This window comes from Oncorhynchus mykiss, chromosome 10 (assembly GCF_057628025.1).
Source record: "Oncorhynchus mykiss isolate SJ-2025 chromosome 10, ASM5762802v1, whole genome shotgun sequence".
Taxonomy (NCBI): Eukaryota; Metazoa; Chordata; class Actinopteri; order Salmoniformes; family Salmonidae; genus Oncorhynchus; species Oncorhynchus mykiss.
The window spans coordinates 51,050,685-51,072,884 of NC_143031.1; the positions used below are offsets into that span (position 1 = coordinate 51,050,685).

Consider the following 22,200-nt stretch of genomic DNA (forward strand, 5'->3'; position numbering starts at 1 on the left):
AGGTATATTGTCCTGCTAATAGCCCATAATGAAAACGAAAGTGAGCGGTTGTAATCTGAATACTAAAAACAAAATAAAACATTAAAACTTCCCTCTAAAAACATTTATTTCTGTTTTTAGAGGGGGAGAAACGTTTGGCCAATTGTGTGTCGCCCATAAAGGCCAAAATATACCCTGCTAATAGCCATAATGGCCCTGTACAACGTGACCGTGTGTGTTTGAAAGAGTATTTTCCAGTAAGCATTAGACAGCTTTGTTCCAATATTTTTGTAATTTATTCCCATAGTAATTTGTTATGCAGCCATAACTAAATAAACATCGGCATTTTGAAAAATTATTTTTATCATTATTTTATTAACGAAAGCATAAAGATGCTGATGAAGAAATAGAGTACTGTACAATATATGCTTTTACATTTGGATAATAATGCATTTAAAGCATTTTGAAGGTATAAGCCACCTGCATTTGTTTATTAGGCTACAGCAGAACAGCAGAACGGTCCGGACGGCCCTTGCTGTGCCTGATGAGCAGTTGGTCAAGTTCTGTTGTCAGAAGAGGAATGGAAATGTCAGGGTGAACCGACGACCTGATGAACCCACCAGGTATATTGACTCTGCCTGTCGGAGGTGGAGTTCCAGAGCTCAGAGGTGTGCCTTGCATGGATTGTGACTCCATCTCGTTCCTTACTCTCTTCAACGCGGCATTCTCCGCCTGTCTTTCTGCCAATGCCGCCTGGACCAATGCATCAGCTGTCGCCCGTATCTCTGCCCCGCGATAATGTTTATTTTTCTGCTGGTCTGCCTTCAATGATTCGATCTTGGTCTTCAAAGTTTGAATCTGATCCATGTGCACCTTCATCAGATGAATGGTACCGCCCTGAGCCCCCATCGATTACAGTGGCCTATGATAGAAACGGTAAATAAATTAAGAATTAAAAGTGACTTCAACACACAAATGCTGCGTACACATTTTAAGAATCTACAGTGCCTTGCGAAAGTATTCGGCCCCCTTGAACTTTGCGACCTTTTGCCACATTTCAGGCTTCAAACATAAAGATATAAAACTGTATTTTTTTGTGAAGAATCAACAACAAGTGGGACACAATCATGAAGTAGAACGACATTTATTGGATATTTCAAACTTTTTTAACAAATCAAAAACTGAAAAATTGGGCGTGCGGCCCATTGTCCAGCCCTTTGTCCACTGATCTCCACGGAGGGTTGTCGGCATGTTTGTATGCTCTGCAAAACAACATTCACGTTTTTAGTACTCAATCATTTACATTTATTTTATTTAATTATCGATTTTATTACACAGTATGCCTACTACACATTGATAGGTTATGTATATATAAATATACAAACCTTTAGTTTTGGTGATTCTCTCAGCTCCGACTCATTTTCAAGTCCTCTCGTGGTTACAGTCCTACTCCTGGAATGGGTAGAACCATAGAAAGAAGCTGGCTTGATGAAAACAATCTCCATTTGGTATGTTCTCTTTGGTCGCAATGTCTTTTTTTGCAGGTAGGGGGATGTTCACACCTATAGTAGCCGGGCTGTAAAGAGTCTTTTGTCCTGCTAATCTGCTACAAGTGTTTGAAAACCTGTTTTCAGAATGCCACCAGCTGTCCATCACTACTTTAAATAAAAACACATCTTGTTTACATTCTTTATTGTAACCATAATGTCACAAATAATTTGCTCACCCTTTTCAATTACTTTAGAGTTTGGGATTTACAAATGTGTGCTTTTCATGTCATTTTTCGTTAAATCCAGTTGTGATTTAAGTATAACTTTTTAGTGACGCCTTTAGCGAGAGATCTAATGGTTTAATATTTAATAATATCTGCCCTCCGAATTCATATCTACGGGGCATTTTTCACGCCATTATTAATTACATTGTTTTAGTTTGAACGTGCAGACTGGCACTAAGAACAGAGGGAACGTTTCCCCTAGTCAGCTCCATTATTAGTGCAATGCCCCTTAAAGTGTTGATCTGTTCCACATGGGCTAGGTCCGTCTTCTGTGCGTGGCTCTGCGGCCCATCCTGTGCCCTCGTTCCTTGAACCTCACGCGCCCACCTCTGTTTCAGTGGATTCAGCTGGAGAACTGCAAGGCAATCCCATTGTGCGTCACTCGGGAGCCATGACCAATATAGATTGTCCTGCTAATAACAGGGTTAATAATATATCTGTAAGAATATCCAAGGGGCTTTTATTCTAAATTAATAATAATAATAATCATCTCTTTGTTTAAAAATATTTTGGAGCTGATTTTTTTCTCTCCAAATAACGTAAAATTAGTGACAAAAAGGCCATTCTTGAACAAGGGGTGAGACATTGTTACTAATTTGTAAATAAAACCAGTTTGTTATTTAGAATGATTTATTTCTGTTTTTAGAGGGAGCGATACCAAAAACCTACAGTCATCTCATGGGTGTCCCAGTCTACGGGTATTGAAGCAGCATCTGTAGCAACACAGCTTGACTGCTATGCAGTATCTTAGACCATTGCTAGTGGCTCTATGACCGGTCAGGAGTGGGCTACAGTACTACAGTAAGAACAAAAATAATCCTAACAAAATAAAATAATAAAAACCTTAGTGTAACAACAGTTTTAGTAAGTAATACTGAAGTCGTGCATAATTATCAGTTTCTATTTAGGTTTATGGCACCCATTCATTGTCAGTTAGAGACACAGTAGGACCCAAAGCATAATTAGTGCTCTAATGGTCTGGAGCAATGAAGTGGTCTGGAGCAATGAAGTAGTGATGCAGGGTACCATACTAAACCACAAATTACCTCTTAAGTCCCGCAGCATAATCACAAAACTTTTAGTGGAGCAACCACTGTAGGCACTTTCAATGTAACATACTGAAACAAAATGAACTATGCAAAGAGATTTTCTTGCAGGCAGAGCGCATTGGAGTAGGATTCTATTGCATTGACATGCACGACTCAAAGCCAATTTATGCTTGATCTGAAAATGTGGTCGGAGGCGCCGTATGAATGGTGTGACATAATTGCGAAGCCTCCAGAGGCCAGGCCTCCAGAGGCCCCCTACTCGGCGAAGCACAAGAAGTTTGAATGCCCTGACTTCTGCTAAAGCCACCGTAAATGCTGTACATCCAATGCAGACGTCAGATTGACCATGCACTACTCTACACAGACCGGGGCACCATAACCAATCAGAGCTGCAGTAGGCCTAAATGCAAATATCCATTGCCATATATGGATCTGTGCCATTCACTTTGAACTGGACAGCATGAGTTATCGTGAGTAGATGCGCTTGTTTTGATCATATTCTTTGCCAGTTAGTGAGTTATTAGCCCAGTTATAGCTAATTTCTAGTCAACAATGGGGGAGTGGTTGCTTCCTACAAGTGCACAGAATGTGTGCATTTCTAGTATTTTTGAAAAGCATGTCCGGTAAGAGCTTAAAGGGGCAGTGTTGTATTTTGCAACAACTCTTGAATAAGCTAAGTAGCCAATAGGCAGAGGGTAGCATAATTTTTCTGATTCTCAGTGATAATGGTATGGGAATAAAAAATAATTATACATAATGTTTTTTTTTTTTGCATCAAACAACACAACATTTTCAATCACCTTGGCCAAGTGGATGAACAGGTTAATGTCAAGCCCTGCATGTTTTTTTTTTTCAAAAGTCTCATGGAATGTAGGCCTACATTGAACACCACACATTTGCTGCTACTGTAGGCTGAAGATAGAACAGTTATTTCCATGTTAAAATGTCATGGGATGCATTTTTCTAGATTGTTTTTGATGTTAGGCCAATCTGGTAGGCCTACATTATAATCAAATAGCCACAGTAGTCTCAGTGTTCACAGTAAACACGCGCCGGAAGTTTCACAATGTTCAAATTAGCACTCTGCAGACATGAAATTTGCTATGCCCAATTTTTTTTGAGGGAATATTAGTGCCAGCCCCATGAGTCATGCTCTCTGTTTTACAGTTGATGCGTTTTCTTGAAAAAGTGGTATGACTAAACAGATCGTTCCTCTGTTTTCCAGGGTGCTATGCTCCTGAAAATGTTGTCAGGTCCTCTAGCCTCTTTCTTGGGCCTGCCAAGGCCCCGACAGTAATACAGTTTATCCCAAACAAATATGTCAGTTCTAGGGGAGGCACATCGCTTACGCCCAGTCTCTAAGCCTTTAACTCATCCTGCAATGTGTCTATTGTGCAATGTGTCTATTGTGATCCTTTCACAGCAGCTACTAGCCGCTGAGAAGAGTGGAGATGTAATATTCATCAGTGTTTTTCTTTACTACTACCCTTGGCATCCCTAAAGTGATTGTGTCTTGACTGCGCTCTACCAACCACTGTTCATGCTCACAATCTGCCCCAAGGTTTTTCAGGTTAATGTACCTAACCCCATCCTTGGCCGACTTCTCGTTGTCGCACCTTGGAGCCTATTTCTTTTCGACTGTCGCCTTCCCCAGAAAGATGTCCCTGTCGTTGTACAGTACGCACGTTGCACGTACTTGGATTGAACGAGAGCTCATGCAAGGGTGTCATGCTCTTTGCTCATTGGGCAACCACCCTCAACGCTATCCTGGCAGATCATTGGGACAATTATGTTTATTTATAATGGTGAGGGTGACAGCCTTCGTAGGGGCCTGAAACAGCCCTCTCTTACAGAGGAGTTTACCTCTTGGGCACTGTTTTTGGGATATACAGTACTTATAGAAAGTCTACAACCCCTTTTACCTTTTTTGTATTTCCCTGCCATAAAATGTAATCTAAACAGGATTGAATTGGATTTTTTGTAATTATTTTTTTGGGGTGACAGCATCATGTTATGGGTATGCTTCCACCAGCAGGAACTGAGAAGTTTGTTAGGATCAAAATAAATATAAGAGGAGTAAACCCTAGATGAAAAGTTAGAGGAAAGCCCACATCAGTCTTCTGAAAATCCTGGGATAGTTTTTTAAAATAATTACACAAATGTTTAAGCAAAAGACACACCAGAATGGCTTTCCAAGAGGTGTTGAGTGTTCCTGAGGGGTCTAGTCTCAGTCTTGCCTTAAATCTGCTTACAAAATCTGAGACAACATTTAAATATCATTGTCCATCAATGATCCCCAACCAAATCTACAGAGTCTGAGCAATTTTGCCAAAAAACTATGGATATACAGTAAATTCGGAAAAGTATTCAGACCCCTTGACATGTTCCACATTTTGTTACGTTACAGCCTTATTCTAAAATTGATTAAATCATTTCCCCCCTCATCAAACTACACACAATACCCCATAATGACAAAGCAAAAAAAGGTTTTTAGACATTTTTGTAAAAAAATAAATAAACTGAAATACTAATTTACATAAGTATTCAGCCCCTTTGCTATGAGACTTGAAATTGAGCTCAGGTTCATCCTGTTCCCATTGATCATCCTTGAGATGTTTCTACAACTTGACTGGAGTCCACCTGTGGTAAATCCAATTGATTGGAATGATTTGGAAAGGCACACACCTGCCTATATAAGGGGACTCCCGAGTAGCGCAGTGGTCTAAGGAACTGCATCTAAGTGCTAGAGGCGTCACTACAGACCCTGATTCGATTCCAGGCTATATCACAACCAGCTGTAATTGGAAGTCCCATAGGGAGGTGCACAATTGGCCCAGCTTTGTCCGGGTTAGGGTTTGGCCTGGGTAGGCCGTCATTGTAAATATGAATTTGTTCTTAGCTGACTTGCCTAGTTAAATAAAGGATAAATAAAAAACAAGGTCCCACAGTTCACATTGCATGTCAGAGCAAAATCCAAGCCATGAGGTTGAAGGAATTGTCCGTAGAGCTCCAAGACAGGATTGGGTTGAGGCACAGATCTGCGGAAGGGTACCAAAAAATGTATGCAGCATTGAAGGTCCTCAAGAACACAGTGGCCTCAATCATTCTTTAATGGAAGATGTTTGGAACCACCAAGGCTCTTCCTAGAGCTGGCCGCTCGGCCAAACTGAGCAATCGGGGCAGAAGGGCCTTGGTCAAGATGGTGACTAAGAACCTGATGGTCACTCTGACAGAACTCCAGAGTTCCTCTGTGGAGATGGGAGAACCTTCTATAAGGACAACCATCTCTGCAACAATCCACCAATCAGGCCTTTATGGTAGAGTGGCCATACAGAAGCCACTCCTCAGTAAAAGGCACATGACAGCCCGCTTGGATGTTGCCAAAAGGCACCTAAAGACTCTCAGACCATGAGAAACAAGATTCTCTGGTCTGATGAAAGCACGATTGAAGTCTTTGGCGTCACATCACACCTGGCACCATCCCTATGGTGAAGCATGGTGGTGGCAGCATCATTCTGTGGGGATGTTTTTCATCGGCAGGGACTGGGAGACTAGTCAGGATCGAGGCAAAGATGAACGGAGAAAAGTACAGAGAGATCCTTGATGAAAACCTGCCCCAGAGCGCTCAGGACCTCAGACCGGGGCGAAGGTTCACCTTCCAACAGGACAACGACCCTAAGGACACAGCCAAGACAACACAGGAGTGGCTTCGGGACTCTGAATGTCCTTGAGTGCCCCAGCCAGAGCCTGGACTTGAACCCGATCAAACATCTCTGGAGAGACCTGAAAATAGCTGTGCAGCAACGCTCCCCATCCAACCTGAGAGCTTGAGAGGATCTGCAGAGAAGAATGGGAGAAACTCCCCAAATACAGGTGTGCAAGCTTGTGGCATCTCAATGCTGTAATCACTGCCATTAGTGCTTTATCAAAGTCTTGAGTAAAGGGTCTGAATACTTATGTAAATGTGATATTTCAGTTTTTTTATTTGTAATAAATGATCAAAAATTCAAAATACCTGTTTTTGCTTTGTGATTATGGGGTATAATCAATATTTGAATAAGGCTGTAACGTAACAAAATGTGGAAAATGTCAAGGGTTCTGAATACTTTCCGAAGGTACTGTAGGTCGCTGAAAATGACTGTCCATAAAGAAAAACCAAAACACGGTAGGAATTTCCGGTTTTGCTCATCATTCAACAGACATGAAATTATAAAATGAGACAATACATTTTTAGGACCTCAATAAATACATTATAACTACCCAAATGTTAATTTTGGTGAACTTACCCTTTAAGGTTTTGTTTAAGGTTTAAAACAAAAAAACAAAAAAATCTGTGCCTGGCACTGGGATTTGAGTCGTAGTTCCATATATCCATGGAAAGTTGCAATAAGAAGGGAGAGAATTGAGAAGAAAGGTTGTGTAGTATAGATTGAACTGAATGTGAGCAATTCAGGAGACACCCAGCTCATTGTTGTATTATGAATCATGTTGTGAGTGAGTAAACATGGAAGAATTTCACTATTGTTAATCGTAAACCAAAATGGATATTCTTGTGCCTCATTTGGATAATCATTCTATTGTTGTTCATTCCAAGAGTCAGTATCTGTGCATGCGTGCATGGGTGTGTGTGTGTGTTTGTATCCATGCAGAATCCTGTGGTCTGGTACATCTGGGTTGATGTACAGAGGGGTGTCTCAGCCTAGCTCAGCCTCAGTCCACATGGTTGTTTTGGGAAATTCCCTGGGTGGTTGGTGGGTGGGTGTTTTGTTTTCTGTCGCCTGTCTTGTTTTGGTCTTTCTCTCTGTTCCCTGTGTCCTGCTGCATCACAACAGTAAGTTGATACTATAGCGTGCTGGGAAGATTTTGGCTAGACAGTCTGTGTGTGTGTGTATGTATGTATGTATGTGTGTGTGTGTGCGCGCGTGCGTGCGTGCGTCAGAGGCAGACAGACTGTGTGTCTAATCGGTCTGTCAGTCCTTGTAATTTGACCTTGTTGTCTTCTATAATGGTACAGGCTGTGTGTTTAGGTAGGAGAGGGACAGACTGACTACAGAGGGACAGAAAGAGTAGCCTGGTTCCTATAGGAGTCGACAAGACAAGACAAGCAAAAACAGAACTGGATCCAGGCTACAAAGCGAGGGGTTGTGTCAATCTGCCCATGTCTTTCCCACTGGGCACAAACTGCTTGAATCAACGTTGTTTCCATGTCATTTCAACAACAAAAAAGTAATCAACGTAAAAGGAATTTTGGGAATGTTTTGTATTTTTTTCACCCAACTTTTAAACTAAATCCAATAAATGTTTATTGATTACACGTTAGTCAAAACTAGACAGACATTTGTGTCCAGTGGGTTGCCAAAATAGAGCTAATTCATCAGGGACTTTCTTTTCATTTCGCTGTTATGTTCCTTAGCTTCTGTCCTCTGTCTTCATACCCATATGTCTCTCTATGTTGTCTGTATTTTTTAACCTTTATTTAACTAGGCACGTCAGTTTACAATGACGGCCTACCGGGGAACTGCCTTGTTCAGGGGTAGAACAACAGATTTTGACCTTGTCAGCTCGGGGATTTGATCCAGCAACTGTTTCGGTTACTGGCCCAACGCTCTAACCACTAGGCTATCTGCTGCCCCGTGGTAGCCTCCTCTCTTCTGTGGGTAGCTAGGAGAATCGTGTTCATTTCCTAAAGACCTTCTATTTTTCTCCATTACATAAATGATAACAGGTAGTGAATTATAGCTTTCTTTTATTCTTCCCCCTCCAGTCTTTCTTCCTAGTATGTGCTGTTGTTGCCCCTTACCCGAAAAAAAAACTGTTGTTTGATGACTGAACTGCTGGATTGTAAGCGTTAGGTCACTGAGTTGGGTTATTTTCTTTAAAAAGAACAAGGTTCGGTTGTTGATGCTGGGTTATTGACGCTGGGTTATTGAGATATGACCCAGCAGGACAGAGCAGTATATTGGAGGCGTGGCTTAGTAGGGGCGTGGCTTTGAGATAGTTATTTTTGGACGTCCGTGAGAGTAAAGTCATTCCGGTTCATCTGTTCTGTTGTATGGTTATCACATGTTAAGGTTGAAAACTGGCCGTTTTTGTAGCTTTAATGAGGCTTACACAACTGTAGGAGTTTCTTAAAGCCTATGAAAATCCCAAAGTTGGGATAGTTACCACTTTTATACAATATGTAAATATTAATGTTATTAATATTATTTTAGAATATGTCATGTAAAAAAAAAAATTTAATGACATTGGCAGTGTACCAAATTAACATGATGAACAAGAATGACATTTACTCTCACGGGTGGGGAAAAATAACCTATTGATTACATAAAAAAAGACCCAGCTGCTGGGTCAAAATAACCCAGCATGTGTTCTGTCTAATATTTAGCCAGTGCTGGTTTACTAAATAAGGCAAATAGCGTTGATTTTAAGCCAGCATTTTTTTCTGCTGTTAACTAAAACAAAACAAAAAGTAAGGTGGTCACATAGTGTGTATTTGGTTTTTGAATAAGGAATATTCAAACAAGTGGGGACATTTTACCGGTCCCCACAAGAAAAAAATACTATTTTATGCTTAGGGGTTAGGTTTAGGGTTACAATTAAGGTTACAGTTGGGGTTAAGGTTAGGTTGTTTTTTTTAAAGATTTTGAATGGGAATCAATTGTTTGGTCCCCACAAGGAAAGTAAAACAAATGTGTGTGTGTGTTCATTTAAGCCTCCTGGTAAACGCCTCCCCCCATAAGACACATATGTTTCAACAGGTGAGACTCTTCAGTCTTCATGGCTTGGTTACCATGGTTCCCATTCTCTACAACCGCTGTATTGATGATCCTCTTTAATTAAGCTCTTATTCCAATACTTACTTTCTTCAACTCAACCCATTCACACGCACACGCACACACACACACACACACACACACACACACACACACACACACACACACACACACACACACACACACACACACACACACACACAAAACCTAACCCCTGAGCTTAAAATAGCCTTTGTACTCAATAGGGAGGATTTCCTTGTTTTCTATCCTTGTGGGGACATTTGGGGATTTCAAGTACCTTACAAGGATATAAGAACAAGTACACACACGACATTACAGGGACAAAGTGGAGTCATTCAATAGCTCAGACACATATGTGGCAGGGAAAATCACAGATTACAAAGGAAAAACCAGCCACGTTGCGGACACCGACGCCTCACTCCTGGACACCGACGCCTCACTCCTGGACACCGACGCCTCACTCCTGGACGAGCTAAACATCTTCTTTGCCTGCTTCGAGGAAAACAACATTGAGCTGCCAATGAACTCCTCCCTGTGCAACTGGGTCCTGGACGTCCTTACGGGCCGACCCCCAAGTGGTGAAGGTAGGCAACAACACCTCCGCCACGCTGATCCTCAATACGGGGGCCCCACAGGTGTGCGTGCTCAGCCCCCTCCTGTACTCCCTGTTCACCCATGACTGCTTGGCCATGCACGTCTCCAACTCAATCATCAAGTTTGCTGATGACACAACAGTCGTAGGCCTGATTACCGACAATGACGAGACAGCCTAGGAGGTGAAAACCCTGGCGGAGTGGTGCCGGGAAAATAACCTCTCCCTCAACATTAACAAAGTTAATAGTTGATTGTGGACTACAGGAGACAGCAGACAGATCACAGCCCTATCCACATCGATGGGGTCGCAGTGGAGATGGTCAGAAACTCTTCGGCGTGCTGACAACGTGAAATGTTCCCTTCACACAGACAGCAAAAGTTCCCTTCACACAGACAGCAACCTCAGGAGGCTGAAGAAATGTGGCTTTGCCCTTAAGACCCTCACAAACGTCAACAGATGCACCATTTAGAGAATCCTGTATCACTGCCAGGCCATCAGACAGTTAAACTGGTTTGGACCTTGTCAGTTCGGGGGTTTGAACTTGCAACCTTCCGGTTACTAGTCCAACGCTCTAACCACTAGGCTACCCTGCCATATTACTGCACTGTTGGAGCTAGACATATAAGCATTATAGCAATAACATCTGCAAATCTGTGTACGCGACCAATGAACTTTGATTTGACCCACACACACACACACACACACACACAGAGTAGAAGTGAGTCATGAAGAGAAAGTGTTACTCAAACCCCCTTCGAGTAGATCCAGGCTAATCAGATCTTGCCTCACAGAACCCACTGGTCTAGCCAAGTTGGGTCTCTTGTGACTGGAAAACATGCACCGCAAAATTTGGTTCTGGGTGGTGAGATTATACAGTACATACATACAACATTTGTAGACCTTACAGTGAAATGCTTTCTTACAAGACCTTAATTAACCAACAATGCAGTTTTAAGAAAATACCAACGAGAAAAAAAGAAAAAGTAAGAGATAAGAATAACAAATAATTAAAGAGCCGCAGTAAATTTTCTTGAAAGAGGAATGGTTTGGGTGGGGAACTATTTCAATTTACTGATCTCTTGAAACTATTTCTCTGGGTGTCTCTTGTAACACAGCCCGGCCCTCCTTTAAAAACGAAAGAATACCTTTTAAAAACATTTTTTCCCTACCTTTGTACTTTATCTCTCGCTTATATTTTCTCTCTGTTTGATGGTGTATGTGGTTAGGGTGTGTGTGTTTGTAGGTGTGTGTGTTTATGTGAGTGTGTGTGTGTGTGCGTGCCCGTGTGTGTGAGGGGGAGTTGATAGATGGGCGGTAAAGGATTGTACAGGTGAAACAGGGTGGAGCCCTACAGGAAACGTGTTATTAAGAGCTATTGTGAAGAGGATTACAACCATTGGTTGTTTGTGTGCAGTGTGTGTTGGGACTGAAATGTTGAAGAAAACACTCCTCTCTATTTTGTTTCTTTTTAAATCACACTGCAACGCTAGCAACTAGCACCTTAATCTCTGGCTCAGAGTGCACACCTCAAAGACCTGCACATCTTTGTAGATTGTAAACAAGGTTATAGTCAGGGTGGAGGGCTACAGGGATCCTTTACTGATTATGGTATCAAAACATCTCAGGTCCCAAACCATACTTGAGTGTATTAAAGGCCCACTGCGCAGAGCCCTGTCCTGTAACCCCAGAGCTAGAGGGACATATGTTTTAAGGTTCAAGGCTTGGTATTTGACATGGTAGACCAGGGCTTCCCAAACTCGGCCATCGGGACCCCAAGGGGTGCATGTTTTGGTTTTTGCCCTAGCACTACACAGCTGATTCAAATAATCAACTAATCATCAATCTTTGATCATTTGAATCAGCTGTTTCCCAAACTTGGTCCTCGGGACCCCTGTGGGGGGGGCACGTTTAGTTTTTTCCCCTAACACTACACAGCTGATTCAAATGATCAAATATTAATGATTAGTTGATTATTTGAATCAGCTGTGTAGTGTTAGGGGAAAAAACAAAACATGGCCCCCCCCACAGGGGTCCCGAGGACCAAGTTTGGGAAATGCTGTAGTAGATCCTGAATACTAGGAGTAATGGTGCTGGGCATTCATAAAGTACAGTAAAGCTAAGTGACAAATACATACGTCTCGGAAATTATAATCTGTGCTTTTTTTGTGTTTGGGTGTAAGGGAAGGTTTAAGGCATGGTATTTGACTTGTTAGACCCTGAATCTCCATACTATCCATTTGTCCTCAAGTCACCTCAACTAGCCATCCCTTCATAGACAGAAAGAGCTGCTTCTTATATTACCTTCTACCACCTCTGAATGTGATGTAGTAGTTATAGAATATAAACTATACTGAGAAAGACAAATCAGTGCTCTTTAACACAGGAAGACTCAATATATACACAGCAAATTATCCCAGGTAAAAAAACAACAACTGAATTAACACCGATTGTTAAATTAACACTGAAAGTGTTGAGTCTTTGGACCCACATAGACACCAGAACAGTGTTAATTTAACACACTGCTTAGTGTAAAGACTAATTCAAATATTTCCCAGAGTGCCTTGCCTTTTGGTTGTGGCATTCATGGTCCTATGGAATTCACCAAGTAAGATCCTAAGCAAAAATGTTATTTAACACAATACTATCCGTATTTCATTACGACTTATTTTGAGGGCCTAGTTTTAGCCTAATACAGGTGAAACTCATACACATTACTTCAGCCCATCATTATCATATTTCCCAGCATGCTCTATTGCAGATAGATTTTAAAAAATTGTTTGTTTCAATATCTATGTTTGTGCATTGATTGATAGATTAATCTTATAATACACAAAAAAAAATCTAAACTAATCCAATCAGTTTTTTGTAGCTGTTACTGAAATGTTTGTTCCTGTTTAAATGCCTTAGGTAGTCTCCGCACAACATTCCTAACCCTAAATTACAGATGAATAAAAATTCCAGCTGTTGGATATCCTAAATGCGTCCACGTGCTTCCCAGCCGAAACAGTTTGGTAGAATTTGCATATATTTCGTTGCTCCAACGTGTACCTAACCATAAACATCAATGCCTTTCTTAAAATCAATACACAGAAGTATATATTTTTAAACCTGCATATTTAGCTAAAAGAAATCCAGGTTAGCAGGCAATATTAACCAGGTGAAATTGTGTCGCTTCTCTTGTGTTCATTACACGCAGAGTCAGGGTATATGCAACAGTTTGGGCAGCCTGACTCATTGCAAACTAATTTGCCAGAATTTTACGTAATTATGACATAACATTGAAGGTTGTGCAATGTAACAGGAATATTTAGACTGATGGATGCCACCCGTTAGATAAAATACGGAACGGTTCCGTATTTCACTGAAAGAATAAACGTCTTGTTTTCAAGATAGGTCATTAATATGGTTGAATCCGGAAACTAAGGCTCGTATTTCTGTGTGTTATTATGTTTTAATTAAGTCTATGATTTGAGGCCTCCCGGGTGGCGCAGTGGTTAAGGGCGCTGTACTGCAGCGCCAGCTGTGCCATCAGAGTCCCTGGGTTTGTAACCGGCCGTGGGGTGACGCACAATTGGCTTAGCGTCGTCCGGGATAGGGAGGGATTGGTCGGTAGGGATCTCCTTGTCTCATCGCGCACCAGCGACTCCTGTGGCGGGCCGGGCGCAGTGCGCGCTAGCCAAGGTTGCCAGGTGCACAGTGTAGCCTCCGACACATTGGTGCGGCTGGCTTCCGGGTTGGATGCACGCTGTGTTAAGAAGCAGTACGGCTGGTTGGGTTGGGTATCGGAGGACGCATGACATTCAACCTTCGTCTCTCCCGAGCCCGTACGGGAGTTGTAGCAATGAGACAAGATAGTAGCTACTACAACAATTGGATACCACGAAATTGGGGAGAAAAAGGGGTAAAAAAAAAAAGAAAAAAAAAAAAAGGCTATGATTTGAAAGAGCAGTCTGACTGAGCAGTGGTAGGCACCAGCTGGCTCGTAAGCATTCATTCAAACAGCACTTTCGTTGCCAGCAGCTCTTCGCAATGCTTCAAGCATTGCGCTGTTTATAACTTCAAGCCTATCAACTCCTGAGATTAGGCTGGTGTAACCGATGTGAAATGGCTAGCTAGTTAGCAGGTTGCGCGCTAATAGCGTTTCAAACGTCACTCGCTCTAAGACTTGGAGTAGTTGTTCCCCTTGCTCTGCATGGGTAACGCTGCTTCGAGGGTGGCTGTTCCTGGTTCGAGCCCAGGTAGCGGCGAGGAGAGGGATGGAAGCTATACTGTTACACTGGCAATACTGAAGTGCCTATAAGAACATTCAATAGTCAAGGGTATATGAAATACAAATCGTATAGAGAGAAATAGTCCTATAATTCCTATAATAATTACAACCTAAAACTTCTTACCTGGGAATATTGAAGACTCATGTTAAAAGGAACCACCAGCTTTCATATGTTCTCATGTTCTAAGCAAGGAACTTAAACTTTAGCTTTCTTACATGGCACATATTGCACTTTTACTTTCTCCTCAAACACTTTGTTTTTGCATTATTTAAACCAAATTGAACATGTTTCATTATTTATTTGAGGCTAAATCAATTTTATTGATGTATTATATTAAGTGAAAATAAGTGTTCATTCAGTATTGTAGTAATTGTCATTATTACAAGTAAAATTGTTAAAAAAATCGGTATCAGCTTTTTTTTGGTCCTTTAATAATCGGTATCGGCATTGAAAAATCATAATCGGTCGACCGCCAAATATTTACAGAAATGTTTGAATGATACCACCACATCCTGATCCTTCTGCCCACATGCCCCTCTCTCCCCCTCTCTCCTTCCCTCCCCCACCAGAGAGGGGTCCCTGCCAACAGCGGTCTTGTCTGGGAGTGAGTGGAAAAAACTGGCTAGTCAAAATATCATTAGGGAGGGTGTGTGTGTGTGTGTGTGTGTGTGTGTGTGTGTGTGTGTGTACATACAGCGCAGAGCATGGTACTGTTCGTCTATCTGTCTGGTCTGTTTATTTTGATTTCACTCTGCACCTCCTCCTCCTCCTCGTATGACAAAACTCACAGATGAGTTTTCCCCTTCAAGCCCAATAGGTAATGTCTCCTCCTTGTAGCTCCTATTGAGCAGCTGGGACTGTGGTGTTTCTGGTTAAAGTGCCCCCTCAAACACACACTGACACATCACACCGTCAACTGTCTTAGGGGGGAGATTAGGTCAGGTAGATATGGATTCTGTAATGGAAGAACACTGTTGAGGAAAACAAATGTGCACCATCATTGGGGAATCAGAGGTCATACATTATTTGAGCAACTCCTTTAAGCAATTTACAGTATATCCTAAAACGTTTAAAGACACAGAAAGCCTGAATGGTGTTATTTGCAAATGTCTATTAGGATGTTAAATCAAAACTCTCTCCTCCAGAACTCCATCCGCCACAACCTGTCCCTCCACAGTCGTTTTGTTCGTGTGCAGAACGAGGGGACAGGGAAGAGCTCCTGGTGGATGCTAAACCCCGAGGGAGGGAAGAGCGGGAAGTCCCCCCGACGTAGAGCTGCCTCCATGGACAACAACAGCAAGTTCACCAAGAGCAGAGGACGGGCTGCAAAGAAGAAGGTAGGAAGGAGTAGAATGGAGATGGTCTATTATTAGCTTCATTTTTAGAACCTCTACAGTGTTTGTTTGTCAATATGGAAGAGTGAATAACATAGACCACACCAAAAACAAAATGCTGGGTTGTATGGATAACCCAACTGCTGGGTTGCAGGCATTGGGTCACTTAGATGGGTCGTTTTCTTTAAAAAGAGCAAGGTTGGGTTATTGATGCTGCGTTATTGGGTTATTGAGTTATTGATATATGACCCAGCGGGTCAGATCAGTAGATTGGAGGCGTGGCTTAGTAAGGGTGTGGCTTTCAGATAGTTATTTTTGGCTACATGTGAGAGTTAACGTCATTCCGGTTCATCTCTACTGTTGTATTGTTATCACATGTTAAGCTTGAACACTGACGGTTTTGTAGCTTTAATGAGGCGTACACAACTGTATGAGTTCCTTGAAGCCTATGCATATTCAAATGTTGGGATATTTAGAACTTTTATTTAATTGAACCTTTATTTTTATTGATTTCATTTCACCTTTATTTAACCAGGCAAGTCAAATACAACCAGGCAAGTCAAGAATAAATTGTTATTTACAGTGATGGCCTGGCAAGAGACAAAAGGCCTCCTGTGGTGATGTGGGCTGGGACAAAAAAAACAAAAAGACAAAACGGACAATACAGACAGAAGACACTGGCAACAGCACAAATACAGCAGTAAACAAACAGTGTGTGTGTGTGTGTGTGTGTGTGTGCGTACGCGTGCAGGCATGTGTGTGGTGTGTGTGAAGTAAAACAACATGCTTCTTTACGTAAGGCAATGCAAACAACTGACATCAGGTGGCAACTAGGAAAAACTAAATTTCTCAACAATCTGTTAATCTATTTATCCTTTGAAGTCCTCCCACGACACTAGGTCCTGGAGTTTTAGGCTGGCTTGAATTGGAATTCCAAGACTGAGGGCTGAGTAATGAAAGGACCTTATTCCATGCTCGGCTCTAAATTTTCGGGACTCTTAGCATGAAACAAGGTTGAGAGCTGAGGTTGTATGTGTTTTCATTTTGAGCTAGAAGAGAGGATATCTGTAGATAAAATGGCAGTTTTCCTAAAATGGCCTTGTAAATAAGAATGTACCAGAGTTTGAGCCTGCATGTTGCTAGTGATGTCCACCAGACAGCACTGTAGCGATCACAATGGTGAGTAAGACACCTCTGACCTCTGACTGATGACAAAACAAAGTACTGCATGTTACACAGAGTCAAGAGCCTTCAGTGTAGAAGGTGAGGCTTGCACATAAATAGTATCACCATAGTCCAACACACAGAGAGAGAAGTGCAACGAATCAACCATTTTCTAGCGGAAAATAAAAAACAAGCTTTGTGCCAGTAATAAAAACCAATACAGCTTGAGTTTCCTAACAAGGTTCTCTACATGGGTGGTGAAGCTCAACTTCTCATCCACCCAAACTCACAGATATTTGTGAGTTTAGACTTGCAATATAGAATGTCCTTCCAAGGTAGTAATTACAGTGGGGCAAAAAAGTATTTAGTCAGCCACCAATTGTGCAAGTTCTCCCACTTAAAAAGATGAGAGAGGCCTGTAATTTCCATCATAGGTACACCAAGTCCCATATTATGGCAAGAACAGCTAAAATAAGCATAGAGAAACGACAGTCCATCATTACTTCATGAAGGTCAATCATTTTGCAAAATTTCAAGAACTTTCAAAGTTTCTTCAAGTGCAGTCGCAAAAACTATCAAGCGCTATGACGAAACTGTCTCATGAGGACCGCCAAAGGAAAGGAAGACCCAGAGTTACTTCTTCTGCAGAGGATAAATTAATTAGAGTTACTAACATCAGAAATTGCAGCCCAAATAAGTGATTCACGGAGTTAAAGTTAACAGACACATCTCAACATCAACTGTTCAGAGGAGACTCCGTGAATCAGGCCTTGATGGTCAAATTGCTGCAAAGAAACCCCAACTAAAGGAAACCAATAATAAGAAGAGACTTGCTTGGTCCAAGAAACACAAGCAATGGACATTAGACTGGTGGAAATCTGTCTTTTAGTCTTAAATTTCAGATTTTTGTTTCCAACCGCTGTGTCTTTGTGAGACGCAGAGTAGGTGAACGGATGATCTCGGCATGTGTCGTTCCCATGGGAAGCATGGAGGAGGAGGTGCGATAGTGTGGGGGTGCTTTGCTGGAGACACTATCTGTGATTTATTTAGAATTCAAGGGACACTTAACCAGCATGGACATCACAGCATTCTGAAGTGATACGCCATCCCATCTGGTTTGCGCTTAGTGGGACTATCATTTGTTTTTCTACAGGACAATGACCCAACACACCTCCAGGCTGTGTAAGGGCTATTTGACCAAGAAGGAGAGTGATGGAGGGCTGCATATCAGATGACCTGGCCTCCACAATCACCTGACCTCAACCCAGTTGAGATGGTTTGGGATGAGTTGGACTGCAGAGTGAAGGAAAAGTAGCCAACAAGTTCTCAGCATATGTGGGAACTCCTTCAAGACTGTTGGAAAATCATTCCAGGGGAAGCTGGTTGAGAGAATGCCAAGAGAGTACAAAGCTGTCATCGTGGCAAAGGGTGGCTACTTTGAATAATCTCAAATATATATATATTTTGTTTTACTACATGATTCCATATGTTATTTCATAGTTTTGATGTCTTCACTAATCTATAATGTAGAAAATAGTAAAAATAAAGAAAAACCATTGAATGAGTAGGTTTGTCCAAACTTTTGACTGGTACTGTATTGATTTTTTTTACAATTATTATTGTTAAATATTTTTTGTACTTTTACCACTTTTACTCACCAATTGGTAGTTATAATCTTGTCCCATCGCTGCAACTCCCCTACGGACTCTGGAGAGGCGAAGGTCGAGAGCCATGCATCCCCCAAAACAGGACGCTGCCAACCCGCGCTGCTTCTTGATACACTGCTCGCATAACCCGGAATCCGGCAGCACCAATGTGTCGGAGGAAACACCGTCCTGCTGGCAACCAAAGTCAGCTTGCAGGCACCCAGCCCTCCACAACGAGTCGCTAGAGCGCGATGGGACAAGGATATTACGGCCAGCCAAACCCACCAATAACCTGGGCAACATTGAGCCAATTGTGCGCCGCCTCATGGGTCTCTCGAGGCTGTAGTGATGACTCAAGCGCTGACCCACCACTGCGCCACTTGGGACATGCATTTTACTTTAGAGGAATTCAGAACTAGCTTCAAATCGTACAGATTCTGTTGAATGATGTTAAAAGCTGTTTGAGCTTTTTCAAAAGTCAAGCTGCTGCCAATTGAATAGAGCACAGTGTCATCCACATACGAAATGTGCATCAGCTGTCTCAATATGTCTCCCAATGTTGTTGATCTATATTATAAACAACAGGGTATCTAAAGGTGATCCTTGAGGCACATCCGATCACAACTCTATGGTGTCCGACTTACAATCATCTGCTTAACACACTTCCATTTCTGCACCAGGATAGTATGGTCCACAGTTTCAAATGTCTTTAACAGGTCTATGAATACAGATACACAATGCTGCTTCCTATCCAATACACTTCCATTTCTGCACCAGGATAGTATGGTCCACAGTTTCAAATGTCTTTAACAGGTCTATGAATACAGATACACAATGCTGCTTCCTATCCATGACACAGTGAACATCATTCAGAACCTTCAATGTTTCTATGACAGTGTTGTGGCTAGACCTGAAATCCTGGAGGTAGGCCTTAAGCATGGTCCCCGAAAGCTTGCATTTTATGTATATAGCGACACCAGCACCCTTAGATTTACAATATGTAAATACTTATGCTATTAATATTATATTAGAATATGCCATGTGCAAACATATTTCATGAAAATAAAATTTGCAGTGTACCAACTTAAAATGATGAACACAAATTACATTAATTTAGGTGGCGAAAATAACTATCTGAAAGCCACTACCCTAATAAGACACACCTCCTGAAAATAACCAATGGATTACATTACAAAATACCCATCTTCTGGATCAACCCAGCATCAAAGTGAATATAACCCAATTGATGGTTAAATGAACCCATGTTTTGGTCATCTCTACAACCCAACATGGGTTCCATGACAGACTGACCAGGTGAATCCAGGTGAAAGCTATGATCCCTTATTGATGTCACATGTTAAATCAATTTCAATCAGTGTAGATGAAGGGAAGGAGACAGGTTAAAGAAGGATTTTTAAGCCTTGAGACATAGATGGAGGGGAGGTTGCAACTCAATATTAGGAAGGTGTTCCTAATGTTTGGTATACTCAGTGTAGGTTAATCTGATGAATTTATTTTATTTTACCAGGTAAGTTGACTGAGAACACATTCTCATTTACAGCAACGACCTGGGGAATAGTTACAGGGGAGAGGAGGGGGATGAATGAGCCAATTGTAAGCTGGGGATGATTAGGTGGCCATGATGATTTGAGGGCCAGATTGGGAATTTAGCCAGGACACCGGGGTTAACACCCCTACTCTTACGATAAGTGCCGTGGGATCTTTAATGACCTCAGAGAGTCAGGACACCCATTTAACGTCCCATCCGAAAGACGGCACCCTACAAAGAGCAGTGTCCCCAATCACTGCCCTGGGGTATTGGAATATTTTTTAGATCAGAAGAAAGAGTGCCTCCTACTGGCCCTCCAACACCACTTCCAGCAGCATCTGGTCTCCCATCCAGGGACCAACCCTGCTTAGCTTCAGAAGCAAGCCAGCAGTGGGATGCAGGGTGGTATGCTGCTGAATCTGAAGGTGCTGGAACTAAAGCATTCTCTACCTAATGTGCTGAGTTTTTCTTTTAGCCTTGTGTCAGGGGCCTGTCCACCCGTGTACCTTTGTCTACCTGAGCTCACCTCTGTGATTCTCCTCTCGCCAGGTGGCTCTCCAGGTGGATGGGGGTGCAGACAGCCCGGGAGGCTTCCAGTACTCCAAGTGGCTCGGCAGCCCCAACTCCCATAGCCACAGCAACGACGACTTCGAGGCCTGGACCACCTTCCGGACGCGCACCAGCTCCGACGCCTCCACCCTCTCTGGCCGTCGTTCTCCCTTCTTGGAACAGGAGGTCGACCTATCAGAGGCCGACATCCACATGGGCTACCCCGGAGGGGTGGGGCCTAAGATGACCTCCATGGCCACCCTGCCTAGCCTATCAGAGGTGGGCCTGGTCGACTCCATGGGTGGTCATCACCACGGTCACCACGGAACAGAGAACGTGATGGATAGCCTCCTTGACAACCTCAACCTGCTGTCCCCCAAGAATCAAACCCAGCTGGGGGTAGGCGGTGGTCCTGGGTCTGGGCCTGACTCCTCCCGGTCCTCTCCCTCCTCCAAGCTTCAGAACAGCCCTTATAGCTCCCCCTCCATGACCCCTCACCCCCAGCCCCAACAGCAGGACTATAGGAAGTGCCACTACGGCCAGGCCGGGCCAGGGATGAATAGCCCACATCTCTCTCCCATCCCCATGCAGACGCTGCAAGAGAGCAAGTCGCCAGGGTCCTTCGCACCCTTCCTGAGCCATTACAATTGCCCTGCTGGGCTACTCAAGGAGCTGTTGACCTCTGACGTAGCCGACCCTTGTTGTGGTGGGGAGGCCATGCCCTCCATGGAGACTGTAGTGTCCCAGTCTGGGAGAGGAAGAGGAGGGCGGATGCTTCCCAACTACAGCAGCCAGGTGCAGGTAGGGGGGCACGGGGGGGTGAAGATAATGAGTCCCCCACCTCAGCAACACCCACAGCACCCTCAGTCACATCCTCACCCGCGGCCCCTCCACAGCCAGGGCCCTCCCCCCTCTGGGCCCTCCATGAACAGCTGTGGCCTGATTCCCCTGACCAGCCTGAACCACGCCGGGGGCCCAGCCCGTCTTGCTAGCCTCAGGACACACATCCACCAGCTACAGCAGCAGCCACGTGGTGGTGGTCACCCAGCCTCAGGCCACCAAAACCACAGTCCCCACCACAGCGGAGCTCCTCCACCCAGCTACGGCAGCAGTGCTAATGGTTATGTGAGGCCAGGTCCAGGCCACGGCCACAGCTCTGGTCATCCCCAGGCTCACCATCACCACCAATATCACAACCATCATCAGGAGAGGCTGCCTAGTGATCTAGACGACATGTCCATAGAGAGGTTTGAGTGTGACATGGAGTCTGTTCTTCATGACACGCTGATGGACGGAGACTCGCTGGACTTCAACTTTGACCCCATGGTAACCTCTCAGGGGTTCAGTCAGGGGGTTGGGGTGAAGACCACCACACACAGCTGGGTGTCTGGCTAGGACACACACCTCTCAGACAGGTGAGTGTATAAGTAATTTGACAGTGTAAATATAATATAGTATTCTGTGGGTGAGTGTCTCAAACCATGTGTGGTAAATGT

General features: G+C 43.1%; 1 protein-coding gene and 2 long non-coding RNA genes across 4 annotated transcripts in view; 1 reads left to right on the forward strand and 2 right to left on the reverse strand.

The window, feature by feature from the left end:
• The window catches only part of LOC110534227 (forkhead box protein O1-A), an 88,970-nt gene that overhangs the window by 61,182 nt on the left and 5,588 nt on the right, over positions 1–22,200 (forward strand). The window contains exons 2-3 of the mRNA XM_021618954.3: positions 15,608–15,799; positions 20,705–22,119. Of these exons, the coding sequence (XP_021474629.1) occupies positions 15,608–15,799; positions 20,705–22,099 (1,587 nt within the window). The 3' untranslated portion in view covers positions 22,100–22,119. The remainder of the gene's footprint in view (positions 1–15,607; positions 15,800–20,704; positions 22,120–22,200) is intronic.
• On the reverse strand, positions 1,175–7,196 carry LOC149980052 (uncharacterized). Its single transcript, XR_016483788.1, has 3 exons — positions 7,089–7,196; positions 1,365–1,431; positions 1,175–1,241 (listed from the first exon to the last, which is right to left on the reverse strand). It is a non-coding gene; the product is annotated as an uncharacterized LOC149980052 (long non-coding RNA).
• Positions 15,171–22,200, reverse strand: part of LOC110534228 (uncharacterized) — a 32,411-nt gene continuing 25,381 nt past the window's right edge. The window contains exon 3 of one of the 2 annotated variants that reach the window (XR_016483786.1): positions 15,171–15,785. This is a non-coding gene — a long non-coding RNA (uncharacterized LOC110534228). The remainder of the gene's footprint in view (positions 15,786–22,200) is intronic. The other variant, XR_002475100.3, reaches the window with a different exon arrangement.